At 61.1% G+C, this 23,917-nt stretch overlaps 1 protein-coding gene across 1 annotated transcript; it reads right to left on the bottom strand.

The window, feature by feature from the left end:
- Window positions 1-1,407: 1,407 nt before the first annotated feature.
- Window positions 1,408-11,834, bottom strand: LOC125436330 (basic proline-rich protein-like). The gene is made up of 7 exons (XM_048503233.1): window positions 11,472-11,834; window positions 10,787-10,855; window positions 8,859-8,961; window positions 8,592-8,683; window positions 5,554-6,669; window positions 4,408-5,319; window positions 1,408-1,461 (listed from the first exon to the last, which is right to left on the bottom strand). The coding sequence occupies exons 1-7, from the start codon at window positions 11,832-11,834 to the stop codon at window positions 1,408-1,410; spliced, it is 2,709 nt and encodes a 902-aa protein (XP_048359190.1).
- Between the last annotated feature and the right edge of the window lie 12,083 nt (window positions 11,835-23,917).

Raw genomic sequence — 23,917 nt, 5'->3', positions numbered from 1 at the left:
CTGTCGAACAGCCCTGATGGTCAGGAAGTTCTTCCTGATGTTTAGGTGGAATCTCTTCTCCTGCACCTTGAACCCATCACTCCTGGTCCTGGTCACTGGAGCAGCAGAAAACAAGCTTGCTCCCTCACCGACATGACATCCCTTCAAATATCTAAACATGGCCATCATGTTTAACCTACGCTTCTTCTTGGAATATGCTGCCTCAGGAGGTGGTGATGGCCACTAACCTGGATAGCTTTAAAAGGGGCTTGGACAGATTTATGGAGGAGAAGTTGATTTATGGCTCCCAATCTTGATCCTCTTTGATCTGAGGTTGCAAATGCCTTAGCAGACCAGGTGCTCGGGAGCAGCAGCAGCAGAAGGCCCTTGCTTTCACCTCCTGCATGTGAGCTCCCAAAGGCACCTGGTGGGCCACTGTGAGTAGCAGAGAGCTGGACTAGATGGACTCTGGTCTGATCCAGCAGGCTCTAGGTTCTTATGTTCCAGACTAAACACCCCCAGCTCTCTACTCCCTTAACCACTGTTGGGATCTAGCAATGCTTCAGGCTCATCCAGCAGAAAGCCAGGCCTGGCAGGGAGGCGTGGAGGCCCCCAGGGGAGGGTCTCTGGCCAGTGACTGGCGCTTCTCTGGGCCTGGCAGCTTCTCAGCCTTGCGACTCCAGCGCCAGGCAGATGCTCCTCTCAGCAGACCTCGGAGCCTGGGGAGGCCGGCCAGGGAGGCTGCTCTTGGGTGGGAAGGGCGGGACATGCATCCAATAAACTAAGAATCTAAAAATAAATAAATGAAAAAGAGAAGGCAGGCAGGAGTCAAAGATGGCCAAGCTGCAGTTCTGCAGGCCCAGAAGGGCAAATGGCAAGGCTTGAGACCCCAAAGCCTTTGCTTTGGAAGAGGCCCCAGATGAAACCCAGCCTGGAGGATCCCAGAGCTTGATGCCCTGTGGACAGAGAGGGCGCCTCTCTGGGTGGCCCCGTCGGCTGGCAACCTTACGCTGCGAGGCCTCAGTCCCACTGCCCCACTGCGCAAGTGTAGCCTGCTGCCAGGGGCAACTTTTAGTGATTGCAGTGATTTCAGCCAGGCAAAAAGAGAACAGACATGGAGGGGAGGGTCTTTCCAAAATAAGAGATTCTTTACTGCACGATCAACGAATCCCTGACATGAAGCTCCTTCCAGGCAAGTCGTATGGAATAGGAGCACGTACAGAGTTTTATACAGTTTTAGACCAAGGTTACAAGGGACAAGTCCATACAGTACAGTAAAAACCATTAAAACATCAAAGGAAACAATTAGGACACACAGTACAAAGTACTTAGAATTTTATGAATGAACTCTCATTGATGGTGTAGCATCGCGGGAGTTCATGATGGTGGGAAGGAGAGGAAAGGGGAAGATAGTCATTATCTCGTGTGTTAATGAGGGTGAGGAGCTGCCCCCTCTGCCCCAGGGCCCTGCCGTGGGTCCCACTGCAAAAGACCAAGGAGGGCTGGGCTGTAAGTCAGGTCATTCAATATGTTGCCTTTGTTATATACAAATAAAGAATCTTGGACCCTCCTTGTGGATCCTTCGTGTTTTTCTCTTGTAAATCCATAGTCCGGAGCCCCTCGAGGACGGGGCAGTATAAAAATCTGATGGATGGATGGATGGATGGATGGATGGATGGATGGATGGATGGATGGATGGATGGATGGATGGATGGATGGATGGATGGATGGATGGATGGATGGATGGATGGATGGATATGGATGGATGGATGGATGGATGGATGGATGGATGGATGGATGGATGGATGGATGGATGGATGGATGGATGGATGGATGGATGGATGGATGGATGGATGGATGGATGGATGGATGGATGGATGGATGGATGTGGGGGGGGGGGTGGGGGGGGGGGGGGGGGGGGGGGGGGGGGGGGGGGGGGGGGGGAGGGTGGAATGATGGGGGGGTTGGGGGGGGGGGGGATGGGGGGGGGGGGGGGGGGGGGGGGGGGGGGGGGGGGGGGGTGGGGGGTGGGGGGGGGGGGTGGTGGGTGGGGGGGTGGGTGGGGGGGGGGGGGGGTGGAGGGGGGGGGGGGTGGGGGGAGGGGGGGGGGGGGGGGGGGGGGGGTGGGTGGGGGGGGGGGTGGGGGGATGGGTGGGTGGGGGGGGGGGGGGGTGGGGGGGGGGGGGGGGGGGGGGGGGGGGGGGTGGGGGGGGGGGGGGGTGGGGGGGGGGGGGGGTGGGGGGGGGGGGGGGTGGGGGGGGGGGGGGGTGGGGGGGGGGGGGGGTGGGGGGGGGGGGGGGTGGGGGGGGGGGGGGGTGGGGGGGGGGGGGGGTGGGGGGGGGGGGGGGTGGGGGGGGGGGGGGGTGGGGGGGGGGGGGGGTGGGGGGGGGGGGGGGTGGGGGGGGGGGGGGGTGGGGGGGGGGGGGGGTGGGGGGGGGGGGGGGTGGGGGGGGGGGGGGGTGGGGGGGGGGGGGGGTGGGGGGGGGGGGGGGTGGGGGGGGGGGGGGGTGGGGGGGGGGGGGGGTGGGGGGGGGGGGGGGTGGGGGGGGGGGGGGGTGGGGGGGGGGGGGGGTGGGGGGGGGGGGGGGTGGGGGGGGGGGGGGGTGGGGGGGGGGGGGGGTGGGGGGGGGGGGGGGTGGGGGGGGGGGGGGGTGGGGGGGGGGGGGGGTGGGGGGGGGGGGGGGTGGGGGGGGGGGGGGGTGGGGGGGGGGGGGGGTGGGGGGGGGGGGGGGTGGGGGGGGGGGGGGGTGGGGGGGGGGGGGGGTGGGGGGGGGGGGGGGTGGGGGGGGGGGGGGGTGGGGGGGGGGGGGGGTGGGGGGGGGGGGGGGTGGGGGGGGGGGGGGGTGGGGGGGGGGGGGGGTGGGGGGGGGGGGGGGTGGGGGGGGGGGGGGGTGGGGGGGGGGGGGGGTGGGGGGGGGGGGGGGTGGGGGGGGGGGGGGGTGGGGGGGGGGGGGGGTGGGGGGGGGGGGGGGTGGGGGGGGGGGGGGGTGGGGGGGGGGGGGGGTGGGGGGGGGGGGGGGTGGGGGGGGGGGGGGGTGGGGGGGGGGGGGGGTGGGGGGGGGGGGGGGTGGGGGGGGGGGGGGGTGGGGGGGGGGGGGGGTGGGGGGGGGGGGGGGTGGGGGGGGGGGGGGGTGGGGGGGGGGGGGGGTGGGGGGGGGGGGGGGTGGGGGGGGGGGGGGGTGGGGGGGGGGGGGGGTGGGGGGGGGGGGGGGTGGGGGGGGGGGGGGGTGGGGGGGGGGGGGGGTGGGGGGGGGGGGGGGTGGGGGGGGGGGGGGGTGGGGGGGGGGGGGGGTGGGGGGGGGGGGGGGTGGGGGGGGGGGGGGGTGGGGGGGGGGGGGGGTGGGGGGGGGGGGGGGTGGGGGGGGGGGGGGGTGGGGGGGGGGGGGGGTGGGGGGGGGGGGGGGTGGGGGGGGGGGGGGGTGGGGGGGGGGGGGGGTGGGGGGGGGGGGGGGTGGGGGGGGGGGGGGGTGGGGGGGGGGGGGGGTGGGGGGGGGGGGGGGTGGGGGGGGGGGGGGGTGGGGGGGGGGGGGGGTGGGGGGGGGGGGGGGTGGGGGGGGGGGGGGGTGGGGGGGGGGGGGGGTGGGGGGGGGGGGGGGTGGGGGGGGGGGGGGGTGGGGGGGGGGGGGGGTGGGGGGGGGGGGGGGTGGGGGGGGGGGGGGGTGGGGGGGGGGGGGGGTGGGGGGGGGGGGGGGTGGGGGGGGGGGGGGGTGGGGGGGGGGGGGGGTGGGGGGGGGGGGGGGTGGGGGGGGGGGGGGGTGGGGGGGGGGGGGGGTGGGGGGGGGGGGGGGTGGGGGGGGGGGGGGGTGGGGGGGGGGGGGGGTGGGGGGGGGGGGGGGTGGGGGGGGGGGGGGGTGGGGGGGGGGGGGGGTGGGGGGGGGGGGGGGTGGGGGGGGGGGGGGGTGGGGGGGGGGGGGGGTGGGGGGGGGGGGGGGTGGGGGGGGGGGGGGGTGGGGGGGGGGGGGGGTGGGGGGGGGGGGGGGTGGGGGGGGGGGGGGGTGGGGGGGGGGGGGGGTGGGGGGGGGGGGGGGTGGGGGGGGGGGGGGGTGGGGGGGGGGGGGGGTGGGGGGGGGGGGGGGTGGGGGGGGGGGGGGGTGGGGGGGGGGGGGGGTGGGGGGGGGGGGGGGTGGGGGGGGGGGGGGGTGGGGGGGGGGGGGGGTGGGGGGGGGGGGGGGTGGGGGGGGGGGGGGGTGGGGGGGGGGGGGGGTGGGGGGGGGGGGGGGTGGGGGGGGGGGGGGGTGGGGGGGGGGGGGGGTGGGGGGGGGGGGGGGTGGGGGGGGGGGGGGGTGGGGGGGGGGGGGGGTGGGGGGGGGGGGGGGTGGGGGGGGGGGGGGGTGGGGGGGGGGGGGGGTGGGGGGGGGGGGGGGTGGGGGGGGGGGGGGGTGGGGGGGGGGGGGGGTGGGGGGGGGGGGGGGTGGGGGGGGGGGGGGGTGGGGGGGGGGGGGGGTGGGGGGGGGGGGGGGTGGGGGGGGGGGGGGGTGGGGGGGGGGGGGGGTGGGGGGGGGGGGGGGTGGGGGGGGGGGGGGGTGGGGGGGGGGGGGGGTGGGGGGGGGGGGGGGTGGGGGGGGGGGGGGGTGGGGGGGGGGGGGGGTGGGGGGGGGGGGGGGTGGGGGGGGGGGGGGGTGGGGGGGGGGGGGGGTGGGGGGGGGGGGGGGTGGGGGGGGGGGGGGGTGGGGGGGGGGGGGGGTGGGGGGGGGGGGGGGTGGGGGGGGGGGGGGGTGGGGGGGGGGGGGGGTGGGGGGGGGGGGGGGTGGGGGGGGGGGGGGGTGGGGGGGGGGGGGGGTGGGGGGGGGGGGGGGTGGGGGGGGGGGGGGGTGGGGGGGGGGGGGGGTGGGGGGGGGGGGGGGTGGGGGGGGGGGGGGGTGGGGGGGGGGGGGGGTGGGGGGGGGGGGGGGTGGGGGGGGGGGGGGGTGGGGGGGGGGGGGGGTGGGGGGGGGGGGGGGTGGGGGGGGGGGGGGGTGGGGGGGGGGGGGGGTGGGGGGGGGGGGGGGTGGGGGGGGGGGGGGGTGGGGGGGGGGGGGGGTGGGGGGGGGGGGGGGTGGGGGGGGGGGGGGGTGGGGGGGGGGGGGGGTGGGGGGGGGGGGGGGTGGGGGGGGGGGGGGGTGGGGGGGGGGGGGGGTGGGGGGGGGGGGGGGTGGGGGGGGGGGGGGGTGGGGGGGGGGGGGGGTGGGGGGGGGGGGGGGTGGGGGGGGGGGGGGGTGGGGGGGGGGGGGGGTGGGGGGGGGGGGGGGTGGGGGGGGGGGGGGGTGGGGGGGGGGGGGGGTGGGGGGGGGGGGGGGTGGGGGGGGGGGGGGGTGGGGGGGGGGGGGGGTGGGGGGGGGGGGGGGTGGGGGGGGGGGGGGGTGGGGGGGGGGGGGGGTGGGGGGGGGGGGGGGTGGGGGGGGGGGGGGGTGGGGGGGGGGGGGGGTGGGGGGGGGGGGGGGTGGGGGGGGGGGGGGGTGGGGGGGGGGGGGGGTGGGGGGGGGGGGGGGTGGGGGGGGGGGGGGGTGGGGGGGGGGGGGGGTGGGGGGGGGGGGGGGTGGGGGGGGGGGGGGGTGGGGGGGGGGGGGGGTGGGGGGGGGGGGGGGTGGGGGGGGGGGGGGGTGGGGGGGGGGGGGGGTGGGGGGGGGGGGGGGTGGGGGGGGGGGGGGGTGGGGGGGGGGGGGGGTGGGGGGGGGGGGGGGTGGGGGGGGGGGGGGGTGGGGGGGGGGGGGGGTGGGGGGGGGGGGGGGTGGGGGGGGGGGGGGGTGGGGGGGGGGGGGGGTGGGGGGGGGGGGGGGTGGGGGGGGGGGGGGGTGGGGGGGGGGGGGGGTGGGGGGGGGGGGGGGTGGGGGGGGGGGGGGGTGGGGGGGGGGGGGGGTGGGGGGGGGGGGGGGTGGGGGGGGGGGGGGGTGGGGGGGGGGGGGGGTGGGGGGGGGGGGGGGTGGGGGGGGGGGGGGGTGGGGGGGGGGGGGGGTGGGGGGGGGGGGGGGTGGGGGGGGGGGGGGGTGGGGGGGGGGGGGGGTGGGGGGGGGGGGGGGTGGGGGGGGGGGGGGGTGGGGGGGGGGGGGGGTGGGGGGGGGGGGGGGTGGGGGGGGGGGGGGGTGGGGGGGGGGGGGGGTGGGGGGGGGGGGGGGTGGGGGGGGGGGGGGGTGGGGGGGGGGGGGGGTGGGGGGGGGGGGGGGTGGGGGGGGGGGGGGGTGGGGGGGGGGGGGGGTGGGGGGGGGGGGGGGTGGGGGGGGGGGGGGGTGGGGGGGGGGGGGGGTGGGGGGGGGGGGGGGTGGGGGGGGGGGGGGGTGGGGGGGGGGGGGGGTGGGGGGGGGGGGGGGTGGGGGGGGGGGGGGGTGGGGGGGGGGGGGGGTGGGGGGGGGGGGGGGTGGGGGGGGGGGGGGGTGGGGGGGGGGGGGGGTGGGGGGGGGGGGGGGTGGGGGGGGGGGGGGGTGGGGGGGGGGGGGGGTGGGGGGGGGGGGGGGTGGGGGGGGGGGGGGGTGGGGGGGGGGGGGGGTGGGGGGGGGGGGGGGTGGGGGGGGGGGGGGGTGGGGGGGGGGGGGGGTGGGGGGGGGGGGGGGTGGGGGGGGGGGGGGGTGGGGGGGGGGGGGGGTGGGGGGGGGGGGGGGTGGGGGGGGGGGGGGGTGGGGGGGGGGGGGGGGGGGGGGGGGAAGGGGTGGCTGGGGGTTGGAGGGGTGGGGGGGGGGGCGGTTGGGGGGGGGGGGGGGTGGGGGGGGGGGGGGGAGGGGGGGGGGGTGGGGGTGGGGGGGGGGGGGGGGGGGGGGGGGGGGGGGTGGGGGAGGGGGGGGGGGGGGGGGGGGGGGGGGAGGAAGGGGGGGGGGGGGGGGGGGGGGGGGGGGGGGGGGGGGGGGGGGGGGGGGGGGGGGGGGGGGGGGGGGGGGGGGGGGGGGGGGGGGGGGGGGGGGGGGGGGGGGGGGGGGGGGGGGGGGGAGGTGGTGGAGGTGGAGGTGGAGGAGGTGGAGGTGGTGGAGGAGGAAAGGAGTTTAGATTTATATCCCCCCTTTGTCTCCTGCAGGAGACTCAAAGAGGCTTACAATCTCCTTGCCCTTCCCCCCTCACAACAAACACCCTGGGAGGTGGGTGGGGCTGAGAGAGCTCCGAGAAGCTGTGACTAGCCCAAGGTCACCCAGCTGGCGTGTGTGGGAGTGCACAGGCTAATCTGAATCCCCCAGATAAGCCTCCACAGCTCAGGCAGCAGAGCTGGGAATCAAACCCGGTTCCTCCAGATCAGCGTGCACCTGCTCTTAGCCACTGCGCCATTGCTGCTCTAATAGTAATAGCAGCAGCAGCAGCAGAGGTGTTCCTCCCATTGGGCAAAGTGGACAGTTGCCCAGGGCGCCCCCTTGTGGCGGGCACCAAAAATGCAGGTTCATTTGTGGGATTTTTTGTATTTTCAGTGTTTTTTCCGTTTTTGGCCTGCAGGGGCACAGTTTTTAGGCTAGCAGCACCAAAAATTTCAGGGATTTTTCAGGAGACTTTCCTGATGATATCTCCCAGGTTTGGTGAGGTTTGGTTTAGGGAGTACAAAGTTATGGACTCCCAAAGGGGTGCCCATTGTTTCCAATGGAAGCTAATAGGAGATGGGGGCAACACCTTTGGAGGATTAATAACTTTGGACCCCCTAAACCAAACTTCACCAAACCTGGGTGGTATCATCAGTAGGGGCTCACAAAGATACTCTGAATATTTGGTGCTGCTATCTTAATAATTGCACCCCTGACAGCAGGCACCCCCCAAATTTCCCCTGATTCTCCGTTTAAATCCACCCACTTCCTGCCAGTGCTTGTTTTTCTTTCTTTTATTCTCTTGATGCCTAATAAAGGTTGTTTTTATTATTATTATTATTATTATTATTATTATTATTATTATTATTATTATTATTATTATTATTATTATTATTATTAAATCCACCCCCTTCAGCATGGATTTAAAGGGAGAATCTGAGGTCTCCAGTTTAAACATTGAAAGTGATGCTGTTTCAGGGTGGGGGAGAATCCACCCCAAAATAGCATCACTTTCAATGTTGTTTAAACTGGGGACCCCAGATTCTCCCTTTAAGGTGGATTTAAAAGAAGAATCTGGGCTCCCTTCCCATCCTGCAGCTCAGAGCCTCCTCGGGTTCTTGTTCCATCTCAAGGGAAGGGTTCCCCCCCTCCCCCCACCACACACTTCTTTCTGACTTCTTTCTAAATATTTTCAAGAGCTGCCTCCCGCCTTCCTGCTTCTCTGTCCTGCACAGTCTCGCTCAGCCCTGCATTTGTCTTCCCAGAGACCCTTCTGAAGTGGACGCCCCCCCCCCGCCCCGAATCCTCCTCCCCCCCCCCCCGCCACCGCCTGAGCTGAGCTTACTTTCAACAAGACGTTTCAAGCAAGAGTTGTATGAAATTGCCCTGATGCTTCAAATCTCACAGTTGATCAAAAACCCGAATGATTATATCACATCTGGGTGTTTTTTGTGATGATGCTCGGGGGGGGGGGGCGGGGGGCTCCTTTTTCCAGGGGTCTCCCACGTCCCGAGGGGAGGACTGGTGGAAACTGGAGCCTCCTTCTGCATGAGTAGCTGGCACTGAACCACATCATATCTGAGCTTCCAGAGAGGTGTGTGTGGAAAGAGATCCCCGCTTTCCTCGGCCCCCAATGGCGCCCACTTTGGCGCTGAGGACGACAGCTCTCTTTCTGCTGCCACCTGCCAGCCCAGAACCCTCCAGAGACCGAGAGAGCGGTCGGTCCACATGGAGGGCTGCATCAGAGCCACGGAAGGTCGATTTGCTCACCCTCCGCTCTATAATAAGCCCTCCTGCTAAGCCGAGGGGCATTCCCGCCTTCCAGTTGCATCTGCATCTGTTATCAGCCCGAGAAAGGCACGGGAGAGATTTTGAACCCCAGAAAGCCAAGATCACACGAGGGCCCCTCACCTCTGACTGGACTCCGCAGAGATGGATTAAAACCCATCAGGGAGGGGAGGGGGGCAGTTTTGGGGAATGTGCGTTTGGAGCCATCCGTCAGAGGGGTCGAAGCCTGGGGAGCACCAAAGGCAGAGGGGGCTCAGGTTTCGCAGAAACTGGGGTGGGGAAGGGGAGACAGACCAGCGGGGGACGGGGCTACTCCTGTCCGAAGGCTGGGCTGTGCTTTATTATCTCCATTCCAAGGGAGAGGGCAGGGTTCGTAAAAAGATCTTTCTGGAGTGCTCATGGCCCCAACCTCCCAATTTAAGTATCCATAGATTTGGTCACATTATGCATATCAAGGGAGTTGTGGTTTAAAGGAATGTTTGGAGTGAATTGGGTAGAAGTTTCTTCATGCTTGAACTTCTAAACAATTATGGCTCAATTCCAGCTCAATTTAGGATTGTGGCGGCTCTTCCATTATCTGGTGGCTCAAACTGACCGCTTCTTACTTCAGCCAGTTCTGACTCTGATGGTTTTCATCTGTTCAACTCTCACCAACACTCACAATCAGCACCCCCTGGTCACTGTCAGAGGACGGACGGACCTAACCTGCCTGTGGCTTGATCCTCCTTGATCTGAGATTGCAAATGCTTTAATAGTCCAGGTGCTCGGGAGCAGCAGCAGCAGCCACAGCAGGCCATTGCTTTCACATCCTGCACGTGAGCTCCCAAAGGCACCTGGTGGGCCACTGCGAGTAGCAGAGAGCTGGACTAGATGGACTCTGGTCTGATCCAGCTGGCTTGTTCTTATGCTCTTATGTTCTTATGGCTTCTGCATTACAGCTCAAAGATATTTCATCAGGCCGCAGGGATTAACATTTCTAATTCTATACTACAAGGCAATATATTGATAGTGTTTACTGGGTTTTATTCACTTGATTTGTTGCCTGCCTTTCTCAAAGGGACTCCAGGCACATTACAGGATAAGGCAGCCGCGTCAGACAGCCCCGGGCAACCGGTGCGCAAAGCAAGAGGACTCAAAGGACAAAATGCACTTTATACTTTGTTTAGGCTTATATCCCACCCTACCCCCAACCAAAGGCCAGGCTCAGGGTAGCTGAAATATTATACAATTCCAGCCTAATATAATTAAAATTCACATCTTGACAGTAATTAAAAATGTTTTGTCGAAGGCTTTCATGGCCGGAATCATTGGGATTTTGTTTGTTTTCCGGATTGTATGGGCGTGTTCCCGTTGTATTCTCTCCTGACGTTTCGCCTGCATCTGTGGCTGGCATCTTCAGAGGATCTTCTGAAGCCACCGAGGCAGGCGAAACATCAGGAGAAAATACAACCAGAACACGGCCATACAGCCCGGAAACCCCACAACACCCAAATTAATTAAAAACATTGGTGCCATTACACTCACCAACAAAGGATGGACCTCTGTGGCTGCGTCAGGATGGGACAAGTATGTTTTGTCATGTTTAGTTTGGTGAAGAGAAGGTTAAGGGGAGAACATGATAGCCATGTTTAGATATTTGAAGGGGTGTCGTGTGGGTGAGGGAGCAAGCTTGTTTTCTGCTGCTCCCTCCAGAGACTAGGACACGGAGTCATGGGTTCAAGGTGAAGGAAAAGAGATTCCACCTAAACATTAGGAAGAACTTCCTGACTGTCAGGGCTGTTGGACAGTGGAATTCACCGCCTCGGAGAGTGGTGGAGTCTCCTTTGTTTTTTTTTTTAAAGAGAGACTGGATGTCCCTCGGTCAAGGGTGCTCTGATTGGGTTCTCCTGCATTGAAGAGATGGACTCGATGGCCCTTGGGGTCTCTTCCACCTCTAGGATTCTAAGTAGGGGATCAATTGCTATGCCTGGCGAAGATGGTAAAAAACCAGTTAGGGGACAAAGCAAGTCATCAGGATATATGATAAGCCACATGTATATGATAAGCCATACCGAACGTGGATTACCAGGAACAGACAACGTGGTGAAGATGAGGGATACCTGCAGGGCCCCCGCACATTCCTGTTGCACAGATTTGGTGGAATGATAGAAATTGAGGGGGCGGGGCTTCAGTGGTGCAGGAGGTTAAGAGCTTGTGTATCTAATCTGGAGGAACCGGGTTTGATTCCCAGCTCTGCCGCCTGAGCTGTGGAGGCTTATCTGGGGAATTCAGATTAGCCTGTGCACTCCCACACAAGCCAGCTGGGTGACCTTGGGCTAGTCACAGCTTCTCGGAGCTCTCTCAGCCCCACCTACCTCACAGGGTGTTTGTTGTGAGGGGGGAAGGGCAAGGAGATTGTCAGCCCCTTTGAGTCTCCTACAGGAGAGAAAGGGGGGATATAAATCCAAACTCCTCCTCCTCCTCCTCCTCCTCCTCCTCCTCCTCCTCCTCTTCTTCTTCTTCTTCTTCTTCTTCTTCTTCTTCTTCTTCTTCTTCTTCTTCTTCCTGACTGCCTCAGGCAGGCCATGCCACAAAGTGGGGGCCACCACAGAGAACGGGGGTGGGCGGTCGTGCTCATTTGTACGGCAACACTCAGAAATCTTTGCTCAGAGGAGCGAAGGAATCTCAGTCCCGGGGGGCACAGCAGGGGCAGGGGGGGGGGGTCTGAGGTCCTGCAGGGCTTTGTTCAAGGAAAACTTCGCCAATGAGTTTCTTTAGCTCATTAATCACAGACATGAAGAGGGCCAAAAATAAAGCTCTTTTCCCTGCGGCCGACTGAGTGCCCTGCTTGGCACGGGCACAGTGGAAGAGGCAGGCTCCCTTGCCACCCTGCGGGCTCAGGCGACGTCTCCCCAGGAGAGAGGCAAAAGGCAACGGCCCGCAGACAGCTGCTTCAGGGGCTGGCTGGAGAACGGCCGTCACCGCTCCCCTCCCAGCCCCAAACCAACGCCCCATGTTTCTATTTCTGGGACTGGGTTCCTCGAGATTGGGAGGGTCATTGCAGAGAGGTCGGGGAGCAGCTGGCCCCACCGTGGAGCGAAGATCCGTGTGGAATGGCATGCCATCCCAGAATGCCTGGACTGCCGGGGGGTGGGGGGGGTGGTCCTCAGCCCCTGCGGGGGGGGGGGCAGATCAGACTCTGGCTTGCGGGGAGCCAAGGAAGCAGGTGCCGGCGGCTCGCCAGGAATTCCCTTGCTGGCTCTCGGGCTCCACAGGTGGGACAGCCGCAGTGGGGCTTTGGGGCGAGGGGTTTGCAGGCCGGCACGCACCGCAAAGAGATGCCCTCGGATATGGAAAAGGCTCGCTGGAAAGGTTGGTTTTTTTCTGGTCTAGAAATTATGGATATTAATTTAAGCATGTTAGAACATAAGAACATAAGAACGAGCCTGTTGGATCAGACCAAAGTCCATCTAGTCCAGCTCTCTGCTACTCACAGTGGCCCACCAGGTGCCTTTGGGAGCTCACCTGCAGGAGGTGAAAGCAATGGCCTTCTGCTGCTGCTGCTCCCGAGCACCTGGTCTGCTCAGGCATTTGCAATCTCAGATCAAAGAGGATCAAGATTGGTAGCCATAAATCGACTTCTCCTCCATCAATCTGTCCAAGCCCTTTTTAAAGCTATCCAGGTGAGTGGCCATCACCACCTCCTGTGGCAGCAGATTCCAAACACCAACCACACGTGGCGTGAAGAAGTTTATGCTGCCTTTCCACTCTTTCAGGGTTCATAAGGTGGCAAACATAAAAGAAACATTAAACATAAAAGCAAGTAAAAAATCCAGCTAAAAGTATGAAAGAATGCAGTTTAAAACAACATTGGAAGGGCCAAGAACCATCACCAGGGCTAGATGAACTGCGACAAATAAACAAAAGCTTTGGTATTTTGGTCCTGGGCCCTACAGGGCTTTAAAGGTGAATGTCAGAACCTTGAATTGAGGCCAGAAGCGAATTAGAAGCCAGTGTAGACAGAAACCAGACTGGGACCCACCCCAGCCTACTCTTGGCCTGCAGCCTTCTGTGCTAACTGTAGATTCCAGACAGTCTCCAAGGGCCGCCCCATGTGGAGCACACTGCAGAAATCTAATCTAGATGTTACACGGGTGCAGTGGCCCGATCTTTCCTGCCCAGGATAATTCCCTGTATAGATGACCGTTCTGTGACTTGGACTTGCCTTGTCTCTTTCATTCAGGCCCCCTTGACAAGATATCGGGTGGACGGGGGGTGGCTTCCTAGTCCAACTGTTCAACCAGATTTAGATCACAGAACGCCTGATGCCCCCCTTCACCCAAAGAAGAGGAGTTTGGATTTATATCCCCGCTTTCTATCCTGTTAGGGAGACTCAAAGGGGCTGACGATCTCCTTTCCCTCGCCCCCCCACAGCAAACACCCTGTGAGGTGGTTGGGGCTGAGAGAGCTCCAAAGAACTGTGACTAGCCCAAGGTCACCCAGCTGGCGTGTGTTTGAGTGCACAGGCTAATCTGGTCCACCAGATAAGCCTCCACAGCTCAAGTGGCAGAGCGGGGAATCAAACCCGGTTCTCCAGATTAGAGTGCACCTGCTCTTAACCACTACTCTACGCTATACCACACAATACTCTTGCACAAAGCAGCAGTGGCGTAGGAGGTTAAGAGCTCGTGTATCTAATCTGGAGGAACCAGGTTTGATTCCCCGCTCTGCTGCCTGAGCTGCGGAGGCTTATCTGGGGAATTCAGATTGGCCTGTACACTCCCACACACGCCAGCTGGGTGACCTTGGGCTAGTCACAGCTTCTCGGAGCTCTCTCAGCCCCACCCACCTCACAGGGTGTTTGTTGTGAGGGGGGAAGGGCAAGGAGATTGTAAGCCCCTTTGAGTTTCCTGCAGGAGAGAAAGGGGGGATATAAATCCAAACTCTTCTTCCTCTTCTTCCTCTTCTTCTTCTTCTTCTTCTTCTTCTTCTTCTTCTTCTTCTTCTTCATTTGCAGCAAGCTGGAAAAGGGGGACTTTGGCACTGAGTATGCCTTTGTGCGTCAGGAACTGACACTCTATCCTGTGTGGAAGGAAACTGAGGCGAAGAAGCCACACCCCCTCCCCACCTGCCTCCCCCCACCCCCTTCCCAGGCCCACCTTAGCGTCTGAAGGCTGTGCTGGTGGAGGTTGTTCACACACATGTGGGAACAGTGATTAGCCAGTGGGACCTCCGCAGCCCAGCCCCACTGATCCTCCGTGAGTGCTGCAGTTTCCCACAACTCACTAGGATGATAGGGCAGTGGTGGCGAACCTATGGCATGGGTGCCAGAGGTGGCACTCAGAGCACTTTCTGGGGTGGAAAATCACACACACACACACACACATCTAGGCTGGCCTGGGTGCGATCCTTTACCTGGGAGTAAGCTCGGTTGCTGGCAGTGGGGCTTGCTTTTGAGTAAACCCTCCTAGGGTCGTGATTCACCCATTTGAAGCGTTGCACAGTTGCTTCACCAAGCTTACTCCCGAGTAACGCGTTTCTTAAATGAAACCTCAGTATTCAGATTAAATTGCCGTGTTGGTACTTTGTGATAAACAAGTGGGGTTTGGGGTTGCAATTTGGGCACTCGGTCTCGAAAAGGTTCGCCATCACTGTGATCGGGGGTGCCCATGGGAGGGGAACTCCCTCTTGCTGGGAAGGAGTTCCTTCAGTGGGCCACGGTCTGCTCTCCCGCCCCCAGAGCCGCTGCAGGTTGGTGGTGAGAGGCTGAAATGCCCCCCTTGTCCCCCTCTGTGCACTTGGGGGGAATGGGCAGAGCAGAGGCGTACCAAGGGGAAATGGTGCCTGGGGCAACACTCCCGCACTCCCCCCACCCCCCACAATCCTTAGCCAACGGTGGTAGTCGTGGGCCTCCCGGTGGGGCCGGCCTGGGCCAAGGGGCATCCTGGTGGCAGGCTCCTGGCCTGGCTTCTCCTGACCCGGCTGCTCAGTGAGTACAGGGCTGGGAAGGAGGGGGTGATTTTGTGCTCCCGGGTGACCGACTGGCCTGCGCCCGCACATGTCCCCGTGGCCGGTGCGCCCCTGTAGGAGGGCCTGTAACTCATCCCTGATTGGGTGCCCTGTGAGAGGAGAATGCTTTCTTGCGTATTGACTCCGTTTATCTGTTGCCTTCCTCCTCAACGGAGACTCAACGCAGCTGCTATCCTTCTCCAGTCCACCCCTGTGAGGCAGGCCAGGCCAAGGGAGTGCAGCTGGCTGAAGGTCTCCCGGCACGCTTCTTCGGCAGGGTGGGGGCTCGAACCCAGGTCTCCCTGATTCTGCTCTGGCACTCTGCCACGGCTGGGCCATCTCTGGCACCCACTGTCCAAAAGCCCCGAAAGTCAGCCTGTCCCTGCGCCTCTCCTGGGTCCGCAAGGTTGGCTGGGAACCCCCGGAGGGAGCTGTTTTGGGGCCAGGTGAGGTGGTCCCAGCCCAGAAGGGGCCCATCCTGCTGGGCGCTGGTCCCAGAAGCTCCCCCCGGCTTTAGCCCTCCCTTCCAGTCCTTGGCCAAGAGCTCAGCTGCCTCCCTGCCAGATCTCCCTCCCAGCTGAAACGCTGCTGCTGCTGCTGCTGCTGCTGCGGAGTCTGAGTGAGGCGTCCAGCTGTCCAGCCCCACTGAGGAGACGGAGGCTATTTTCACACCCGCTGGCGGGCAGCTGCCCGGCTGGGTAGGATTTCAGGCCCGGCCTCGCCAGGGAAGAGCCACTCCTAGCCCGGGTGGACGCAGCAGCCCAGGGAAGATCAGCCGGGCCCTCAGCTGCCCGGCTGCTCCTGCCTGCGGTCTGTGTCCGTCAGGGGAACGGACAGTGTCCACCCACGTGGAAGTCTCCGAGTGTAGAGAGCAACCAGCCAACCAGTCCCTAACTAATGGGGGGGGGGGGGCTTTACACTGAATCAGACAAACACACCCCGCTCTGGTCCAGCCATGTCTGTCTTTCCCCAGGGATTGCGAGCAGATCTCCTGGGACACAGCATCTTTCCCCAACTTCACATACACGCTACAAGGGTCAGTCACAGACCAGGAAAGGGATTTGGGCGTCTGAGTTGATAGTTCCATGGGAATGTCAACTCAATGCATGGCAGCTGTGAAAAAGGCAAACTCTATGCTGGGGATAATTAGGAAAGGAGTTGATAATAAAACTGCCAGGATTGTCATGCCCTTATATAAAGCAGTGGTGCGACCGCACTTGGAGTACTGTGTCCAGTTCTGGTCGCCGCATCTCAAAAAGGATATTGAGGAGATAGAAAAAGTGCAGAGAAGGGCAACGAGGATGATTGAAGGATTGGAGCACCTTTCCCTATGAGGAGAGGCTGCAGCGTTTGGGACTCCTTTTTAGTTTGGAGAGGAGACGCCTTGAGGGGGGATATGATTGAAGTCTATAAAATTATGCATGGGGTAGAAAATGTGGGACAGAGGAGAAATTTTATTTCTCTTTCTCACAATACTAGAAAACCAGGGGGCATCCATTAAAAATCTCCTGGGGGAAGAATTAGGACTAATAAAAGCGAGAAACACTTCTTCTACCGCAACGCGTGGGATTGGTGTTTGGAATATGCTGCCACAGGAGGTGGTGGGATGGCCACTAACCTGGATAGCTTTAAAAGCGTCTTGGACAGATTTATGGAGGAGAAGTCGATTTATGGCTACCAATCTTGATCCTCTTTGATCTGAGATTGCAAATGCCTTAGCAGACCAGGTGCTCGGGAGCAGCAGCAGCAGAAGGCCATTGCTTTCACCTCCTGCAGGTGAGCTCCCAAAGGCACCTGGTGGGCCACTGCGAGTAGCAGAGAGCTGGACTAGATGGACTCTGGTCTGATCCAGCTGGCTTGTTCTTATGTTCTTAACACCCACTATCTGGCCAAGAGCCAGCATGGTGAGTAGTGGTTAAGAGCAGGTGCACTCTAATCTGGAAAACCGGGTTTGATTCCCTACTCCTCCACCTGAGTGGTGGAGGCTTTTCTGGTGACCCAGATTAGCTTGTGCACTCCAACACATGCCAGCTGAATGACCTTGGACTAGTCACAGTTCTCTCTGAACTCTCTCAGCCACACCCGCCTCACAAGGCGTCTGTCATGGGGAGAGGAGGGAAAAGGAGCTTGTCAGCCCCCTTGAGTCTCCTTCCAGGGAGGAAGGTGGGGTATAAATCCAAACTCCTCCTCCTCTTCCTCTTCTCTGGAGCTCTCTCAGTCCCACTCACGGGACAGCAGTTGTGACATTCAGCAGGTTTGCACCACTTTGGCAGAACCGGTAGTTAAAATGGTGCTCGTAAACAATCAGTAATTAAATCGTTTGAATCCCACCACTGGAACTGGTTGTGAAATTATTTGAATCCCACCACTGCCTCACAGGGTGTTCATTGTAGGGCTGGGAAGGGCAAGGAGATTGTCAGCCCTTTTGAGTCTCTTTACAGGAGAGGAAAGGGGGGGATATAAATCCAAACTCCTCCTCCTACTCCTCCTCCCCCTCTTCTTCTTCTTCTTCTTCTTCTTCTTCTTCTTCTTCTTCTTCTTCTTCTTCTTCTTCTTATTCTTATTCTTATTCTTATTCTTCTTCAACAGGGAATTGCCGGGAATTGAACCAGCGGCCTTCTGCATGCTTGTGCGTGCCTGCTCCACCATGAAGGGCCCCTCCTTTTCAGACAGGGCACACCTGTTCATATTGACAAGACCTCGGGGCTACATGGCTGCAGTGCGGTGTGTGTTTTTGGCAGGGGGGGGGATGGGGGGGTTTCTGAGAAAGCTAACCCTACCAGCGCTTCCACAGACACGTTTTGGAGGAGCGCAGCGACACCACCAGGCCTGGCCAGTTGGAAATGCTGAAGTTTGAGGAGAGCCAGAAGTCCCTGAAAGAAGCCCTTTCTTTCACACACCCCACCCCCCCTCCCCCGGGACTTGGCTCGCCTCTCCTGCCAACTCCCCCCCTGCCCTTCGCCTGCCCTTCGCCCGCCGGCCTTTGCAGACAATAGGATGATGAGCTCAGCCCTCCGGCGCTGCTGCTGCTGCTGCTGAGTCATGCTTCTGCTCTCTGAATGAGTCAGGAAATGCTGCTATTCTGAGCAGGACAAAGCGAAGGAAAGGTCGCTCCTGACCGACGGATGGGGACCCTTTCCTGCCTTTCGCCGTCTGCTCGCAGCCCCAGATGACGTGGATGTGTCTTTTGCAGCTGCCTGTTATATTTGGACTCCGGGGCAGCAGCTGACTCACCCCCGGCCAGCCCACACGGTTCATTCACTGCAGGCATCACCAGTGGTGGGATCCAAAAATTTTAGCAACAGGTTCCCATGGTGGTGGGATTCAAACTGTGGTGTAGCGCCAGTGGGGCTGGGCGGGGCACGACGGGGGCGTGGCCGGGCATTCCGGGGGTGGGGGATTCCTGGGCGGGGCTGTGGCAAGGACGCAGCCGCTGCGCCGGTCCTTGGGCGGGAAACGAATGCACGCAGGCGCAGGCTGCCATGCACGCCGGTGCACCTCCTGCTAGACGGCTTCAAGTTCTGCGTGCTACTGCTGAGAGGAGGGGCGTCACTAAAGCAAAAACCACGTGGCAAAATCACCCATTAGTAACCCCCTCTCGGGAACCTGTGAGAACCTGCTGGATCCCACCACTGGGCATAACCGTGGTCTGTTGCTGCTGCTGCCAGCCAGGAGGGGAGGCAACTCCTCTGGGGCTCTGGCAGCTCAGCACAGGCGGTGCCCTCCTCTTCCCAGCAAACGTGCAGAGGGAACTGGTTCTGGTGGGCTTTCCGGTCTGTGTGGCCGTGGTCTGGTAGACCTCGTTCCTAACGTTTCCCCTGCATCTGTGGCTGGCATCTCTCTGTGGACTGGACACAGTGTGTATCACACTTTCCTCCATGATACACCTGCTCCCTCAGCCCCATCTAATTCATGTGTCTGTTGTGAGGAGAGGAATGGAAAGGAGCTACCTTGAGTCTCCTTACAGGAGAGAAGTGGGAGGGGGGATATAAATCCAAACTCTTCTTCTTCCCCACAGCAGGAGCAAAGCAAGTGAAGATGCTTCTACCTGCTCTACCTGAGCTGTGGAGGCTTATCTGGGGAATTCAGATTTAGCCTGTACACTCCCACACACGGCAGCTGGGTGACCTTGGGCTAGTCACAGCTTCTCGGAGCTCTCTCTGTCCCACCCACCTCACAGGGTGTTTGTGGTGAGGGGGGAAGGGCAAGGAGATTGTAAGCCCCTTTGAGTCTCCTGCAGGAGAGAAAGGGGGGATATAAATCCTTCTTCTTCTTCTTCAATCCCCGGCATCAGTCCCACCTGGAAGGACCTGGCAGCAGGTGACACGGAGGACCCTCCGCTTGACACCTGGGGAACTGCTGCCCGTCAGAGAGGACAATCCTGAGCTTGATGGGCCGAGGGGGGCTCATTCTGTTACCGCTGCCCATTTCTAGGAGTGATTTCAGCTCGTGGCAGCAAGGCAAGGGGGAAAGGCACAGGAGACCGGAGATTCTTCGAAAGCAGGGAGGTTCTTTATTGGCAAGTGATTTCCTGGCACAGCTCAGCAAAAGGACCACCCCCATGGCTGTGCATCAGCCCCTTTTATACATTTCCCCAGTAACCCAGAAAAGGGGGTGTAGGGCAGTCCCACCCCCATAGTGCAAAAACCAGGAAGGGGGCGGTCTCCTTCCATCTGATACAGAGAAAATATCCTAGGACACCAAAGGGAGAAAACAATCCTTTTCATCAGCACATGCTGATGAGATCAAATCCCAGAAGAAAAGGTTGCACCTTCTTGCCTGAGGTGGTTCCTTGGGAGTGTTAGACAAAGACAAGTTTAAATGATCCAATGAATTCTTGGATCCTGAAAGTAAGGATGTGAACAGTCCAATGAGCTTCTGGATCCTGAGAGTAAAACTTCAAACAGTCCAATAGCAAAACAGGGTGACATCTTCCAACAGTCAGTCCACACCCTGAGTCCATCCTTTGTTAGTCAAAAGGCCCTTTTGTTGGTGAAGATGGGATTACCTGGGTGTTGGCTTCCAGGACTGACTTCCTTGGGTCTTAATATCAACTGTTACAAGCTATTGCTTTTACTAACAGATACAAATATCTAAAGGAACATTTCTACTTTAAACATTAGATGCAATCCTATAGAACTTGAAATATAATAAAAGAGCACAAACAAGAATATCCTAAATTAACATTAATAAACCTTGAATCAACTGGAAAACCTAGCTAAAATGTATGATTGACCTAAGCATAAACATTATGCAATAAATCCAGCACTGAGGGGCTTACACTAAGTTTTAACAGAAATAAAAGCAGGAAGAAAGCCATGTAAAACATTGGCACAACCACATATACACGTCCTTTCCAGGCCCTGTGGAGACTTCTGGGTAACACTGGTCTCTTTGCTCTGGCCTTTAGCCAGTGCAGTCAGGCAATAGTCAGATTTCCAGCCAGACTCCTCGCTCCCCCTCCCAGCTGCAAACAGGTCCCCCTGATGCCAGGCCCCCTCCTGACACGGGGGCCGTCAGCCTTGGAACTTTTGGGCCCTCCCCCCCTCCAAGTTGTGACTCCAAGTGCTCTTGATGTGTGGCTCTCAGCCTGGGTATCAAGCCCCGGGACCTGCTAAAAAGTTTTTACGCCCCTGTATACGTTCCCGCTTTTAGCTTCGGCAGTCACGGAGTCAGACTTGTAAATTCCATCAACACGCAAAGGAACTGCGAGGCTGAAGGGATCCGCTTGGGAGGAAATGATCCAGGCACCTGCGGGGAGGGCACAACAGGGGTGCGAAAAGCCTGCCCCTTTAGCCCCCCTCTACCAGAGCACTCGCCGTGTGCCAGCAGCACGGGCCCTGCTGCCACCAGACATCAACGTAAAGGTCGGCCGGCTCCCTGGGTTCCTCTCCCCTGCCCCAACCCTCCCAGGACTGCTCTGTTGTTAGTTGTGGATCCCGTGAAGCTGCCGTGGCCCCAGCTGCAGACCGTGGTCTCCAGACTCCCTCCCTGAACACCAGCTTTTCAAAAGGCCAAAGAATGGCCGACCCTCCGGGCGGACTGCAGAAGGGCTCATTGGAGACTTGGACAGCTGGTCAGAGGAGCTGCAGGTATTGGGAGCAGGGTGTTTTTTCCCCTAACGCCTTCTGACCTGGTGAACAGGGCTTACAGGAGATGTCATTCCCTCATGAGCAGCAGTGGCGTAGTGGTTAAGAGCAGGCACACTCTAATCTGGAGGAACCGGGTTTGATTCCCATCTCTGCCACTTGAGCTGTGGAGGCTTATCTGGGGAACTCGATTAGCCTGTGCACCCCAACACACACCAGCTGGGTGAGGGTGACCTTGGGCTAGTCACAGCTCTACGGAGCTCTCTCAGCCCCACCGGCCTCACAAGATATCTGATGTGGGGAGGGGGAGGGAAAGGAGATTGTCAGCCCCTTTGAGTCTCCCACAGGAGAGAAAGGGAGGGGTATACATCCAACTCTTCTTCTTCTTCTTCATATGTCTCCTGGTCAGGCTGCCGTGGAAGGGAGTGGGTGACAGGAGACACGGGTAACGGACCGGGATTTATTCATGCTCAGCCAAGGTGTCCTAAGCTATAACTATTCAGTTAAAGTGGCAACTTGCAGCCAAACTTTGGCTCATTCCGCACATGCAGAATAGTGCACTTTCAAACTGCTTTCAGTGCTCTTTGAAGCTGTGCGGAATGGCAATATTCACTTGCAAACAGTTGTGAAAGTGGTTTGAAAACGCATTATTTTGCGTGTGCGGAAGGGGCCTCAGAAAGGGTGGGATGAAGAAGAAGAGTTTGGATTCATGCCCTGCTTTTCTCAAATGTAAGGAGTCCCACGGCAGCTTACAAACTCCCTCCCTTCCTCTCCCCACAACAGGCACCTTGTGAGGTAGGTGGGGCTGCAAGAGTTCCAAAGAACCGGGACTGAACCAATATCACCCAGCAGGCTTCATGTGCAGGAGTGGGGAAATAAATCCCCCTGCCCCGGTGATATGCCCACTAACATTCGGCCCAAAAGTTCACATCTCTCCTAGCTATGAGCTCCGAGCATCCAGTACATGTACAGAAAAGAAAATAGGGACATTTTGGGACTCCACCCCTGATTAGCCCAGGCGAAATGGCATCCGGTCGATACCATGAGCAAGAAACATGATTGGGGGAATGTTTCCGGGAGGGCAGGCTGCAACGGTTGGTGGCTCGGCTGAACTCAAAACTGGCATGACGTCAGGAGGGGAGATCAGGTGGCTCGGCGGGAAAAAATAAACTGGTTCTGCTCCCGTGGTGTTTGCACGGTAGCAGGTTCAACGTGGGATTTTTACATTTAGAATTTAAAAATTGCTGGACAAACCTGCTTTAGGACCGGGAACTGTGCAAACTTCTTGGCTAAACTGGGATATTTAGAATTTACATTTAGAATTTAAAAATTGCTGGACAAACCTGCTTTAGGACCGGGAACTGTGCAAACTTCTTGGCCAAACTGGGATATTTAGAATTTACATTTAGAATTTAAAAATCGCTGGACAAACCTGCTTTAGGACCGGGAACAGTGCAAACTTCTTGGCCAAACTGGGATATTTAGAATTTACATTTAGAATTTAAAAATCGCTGGACAAACCTGCTTTAGGACCGGGAACTGTGCAAACTTCTTGGCCAAACTGGGATATTTAGAATTTACATTTAGAATTTAAAAATCGCTGGACAAACCTGCTTTAGGACCGGGAACTGTGCAAACTTCTTGGCCAAACTGGGATATTTAGAATTTACATTTAGAATTTAAAAATCGCTGGACAAACCTGCTTTAGGACCGGGAACTGTGCAAACTTCTTGGCCACACTGGGATATTTCCCTTGCTCAGCCCAAGACATTGGGACCGTGCAGAAATGAACAATGAGGCTGATAAGCGGCTCCGGCCAGCAGGCTGCTTGGAAATAGAAAGGGGGAAGATGTGAGACTTGAGGCATCCAAAAAATGCCCCCGTGGCCAAAGATAGTGTTGGACCCCCTCCCCTCCCGGAGGAGTCGGCCCCGTGACCTCCTTTTATGGCTGTGACCAGCAGAGTCCACTAGCTGTCCCGGCAGGGCTGGTGGCTGCCAGATTTTAGCCTGGTCTTGATCAAGGCCCGGCCCCTGTGTCTTGCCATCACCCGGACAACGTGACACCAAAGAGCCTTTGGCCTGTGCTTTGTCTAGAAATCCAATCAGCACTTTTCTCAGGCCGGCCAACCGGGCGCCACCTGGCCGCTTATCAGGCCTGGACCGTGCAGAGGGCTGCGCTGCGGCTCGAGTTGGCTTTGAGTTGCTGGGAATGCTTTCATATTTTGAGAATGACCATTGGTGGGGGGGGGGGCGCTTGGCTGGGGCCTACAGGTTGCTAGGTGGCTGTTGTGTATGTGAGTGCCAGGTTCGGCAATCCCTTTGGAGTGTGCCAGTTTGTACGTAATCTGATTCCATAAACCCCGGATTTCTGCAGCCGGGAGTCTGGCTATTGGGAAGAGGCCCACCGGCTCTGCAGTCTTTCAGCGCCCCCTGCTGGCTACATGAGGGGTGACGTAAAGTGCTTTTCTTTTAGAGCACAGGTGTCAAACTCGCGGCCCTCCAAATGTTATGGACTACCGCTCCTATCATCCCCTGCCAGCATGACGCTGGCAGGGGATGATGGGAACTGTAGTCCATAACATCTGGAGGGCCGCGAGTTTGACACCTATGTTTTAGAGAGTTGAAGTGGAGAAAATTGAGATTCAAGCCAATGTAATTGGCAGGCAGCCCAAGAAGATGCAGCCTGGGCTTCTGAGCTCTGATGTATGTTTCAGGGGCTCTTTCCTCTTGGAGTGTCCCTCCATTGATGCAGAACCTTCTCCTGCTGGAAACAGCGCCTGGCTCCTCCATCCCCTTTGGGATGGTTTTTAAACAAAGGAAAGTTTGGATTTATGCCCCCTCCTTTCTCTCCTGTAAGGATACTTGAAGAAGGTTACAAACTCCTTTCCCTTCCTCTCTCCTCCACAGACATCTTGTGAGGTAGGCTGGGCTGAGAGAGTTTGGAGAGAACTGTGACTGGCCAAATGCACCACTGCACCCAGGGGTGTAACGAGGCAAACTGGAGCCCTGGGCAAAACCTGAGTTGGATGCCCCGCCCCCACATGGCGGCCACCCCACCACGACCAAAAAAATTTTTTTGCACCAGATCATTGGTGCCTGCAGGG

The sequence above is a fragment of the Sphaerodactylus townsendi genome, linkage group LG01 (assembly GCF_021028975.2).
Source record: "Sphaerodactylus townsendi isolate TG3544 linkage group LG01, MPM_Stown_v2.3, whole genome shotgun sequence".
Taxonomy (NCBI): domain Eukaryota; kingdom Metazoa; phylum Chordata; class Lepidosauria; order Squamata; family Sphaerodactylidae; genus Sphaerodactylus; species Sphaerodactylus townsendi.
This window is presented reverse-complemented; position numbering and strand designations above follow the sequence as displayed.

Bases quoted from the DNA above. Each gene is read 5' to 3' on its own strand.
- LOC125436330 (XM_048503233.1), bottom strand. From the start codon at position 11,834: ATGCCATTCCACACGGATCTTCGCTCCACGGTGGGGCCAGCTGCTCCC. The intron at 8,684-8,858 runs GTGAGGGGCCCT...GCTCTGATGCAG, and splicing joins TCTGCGGAGTCCAGTCAGAG to CCCTCCATGTGGACCGACCG. The intron at 1,462-4,407 runs CCCCCCCCCCCC...GGTCTTTTGCAG, and splicing joins CCCACCCCCCCCCCCCCCCA to TGGGACCCACGGCAGGGCCC.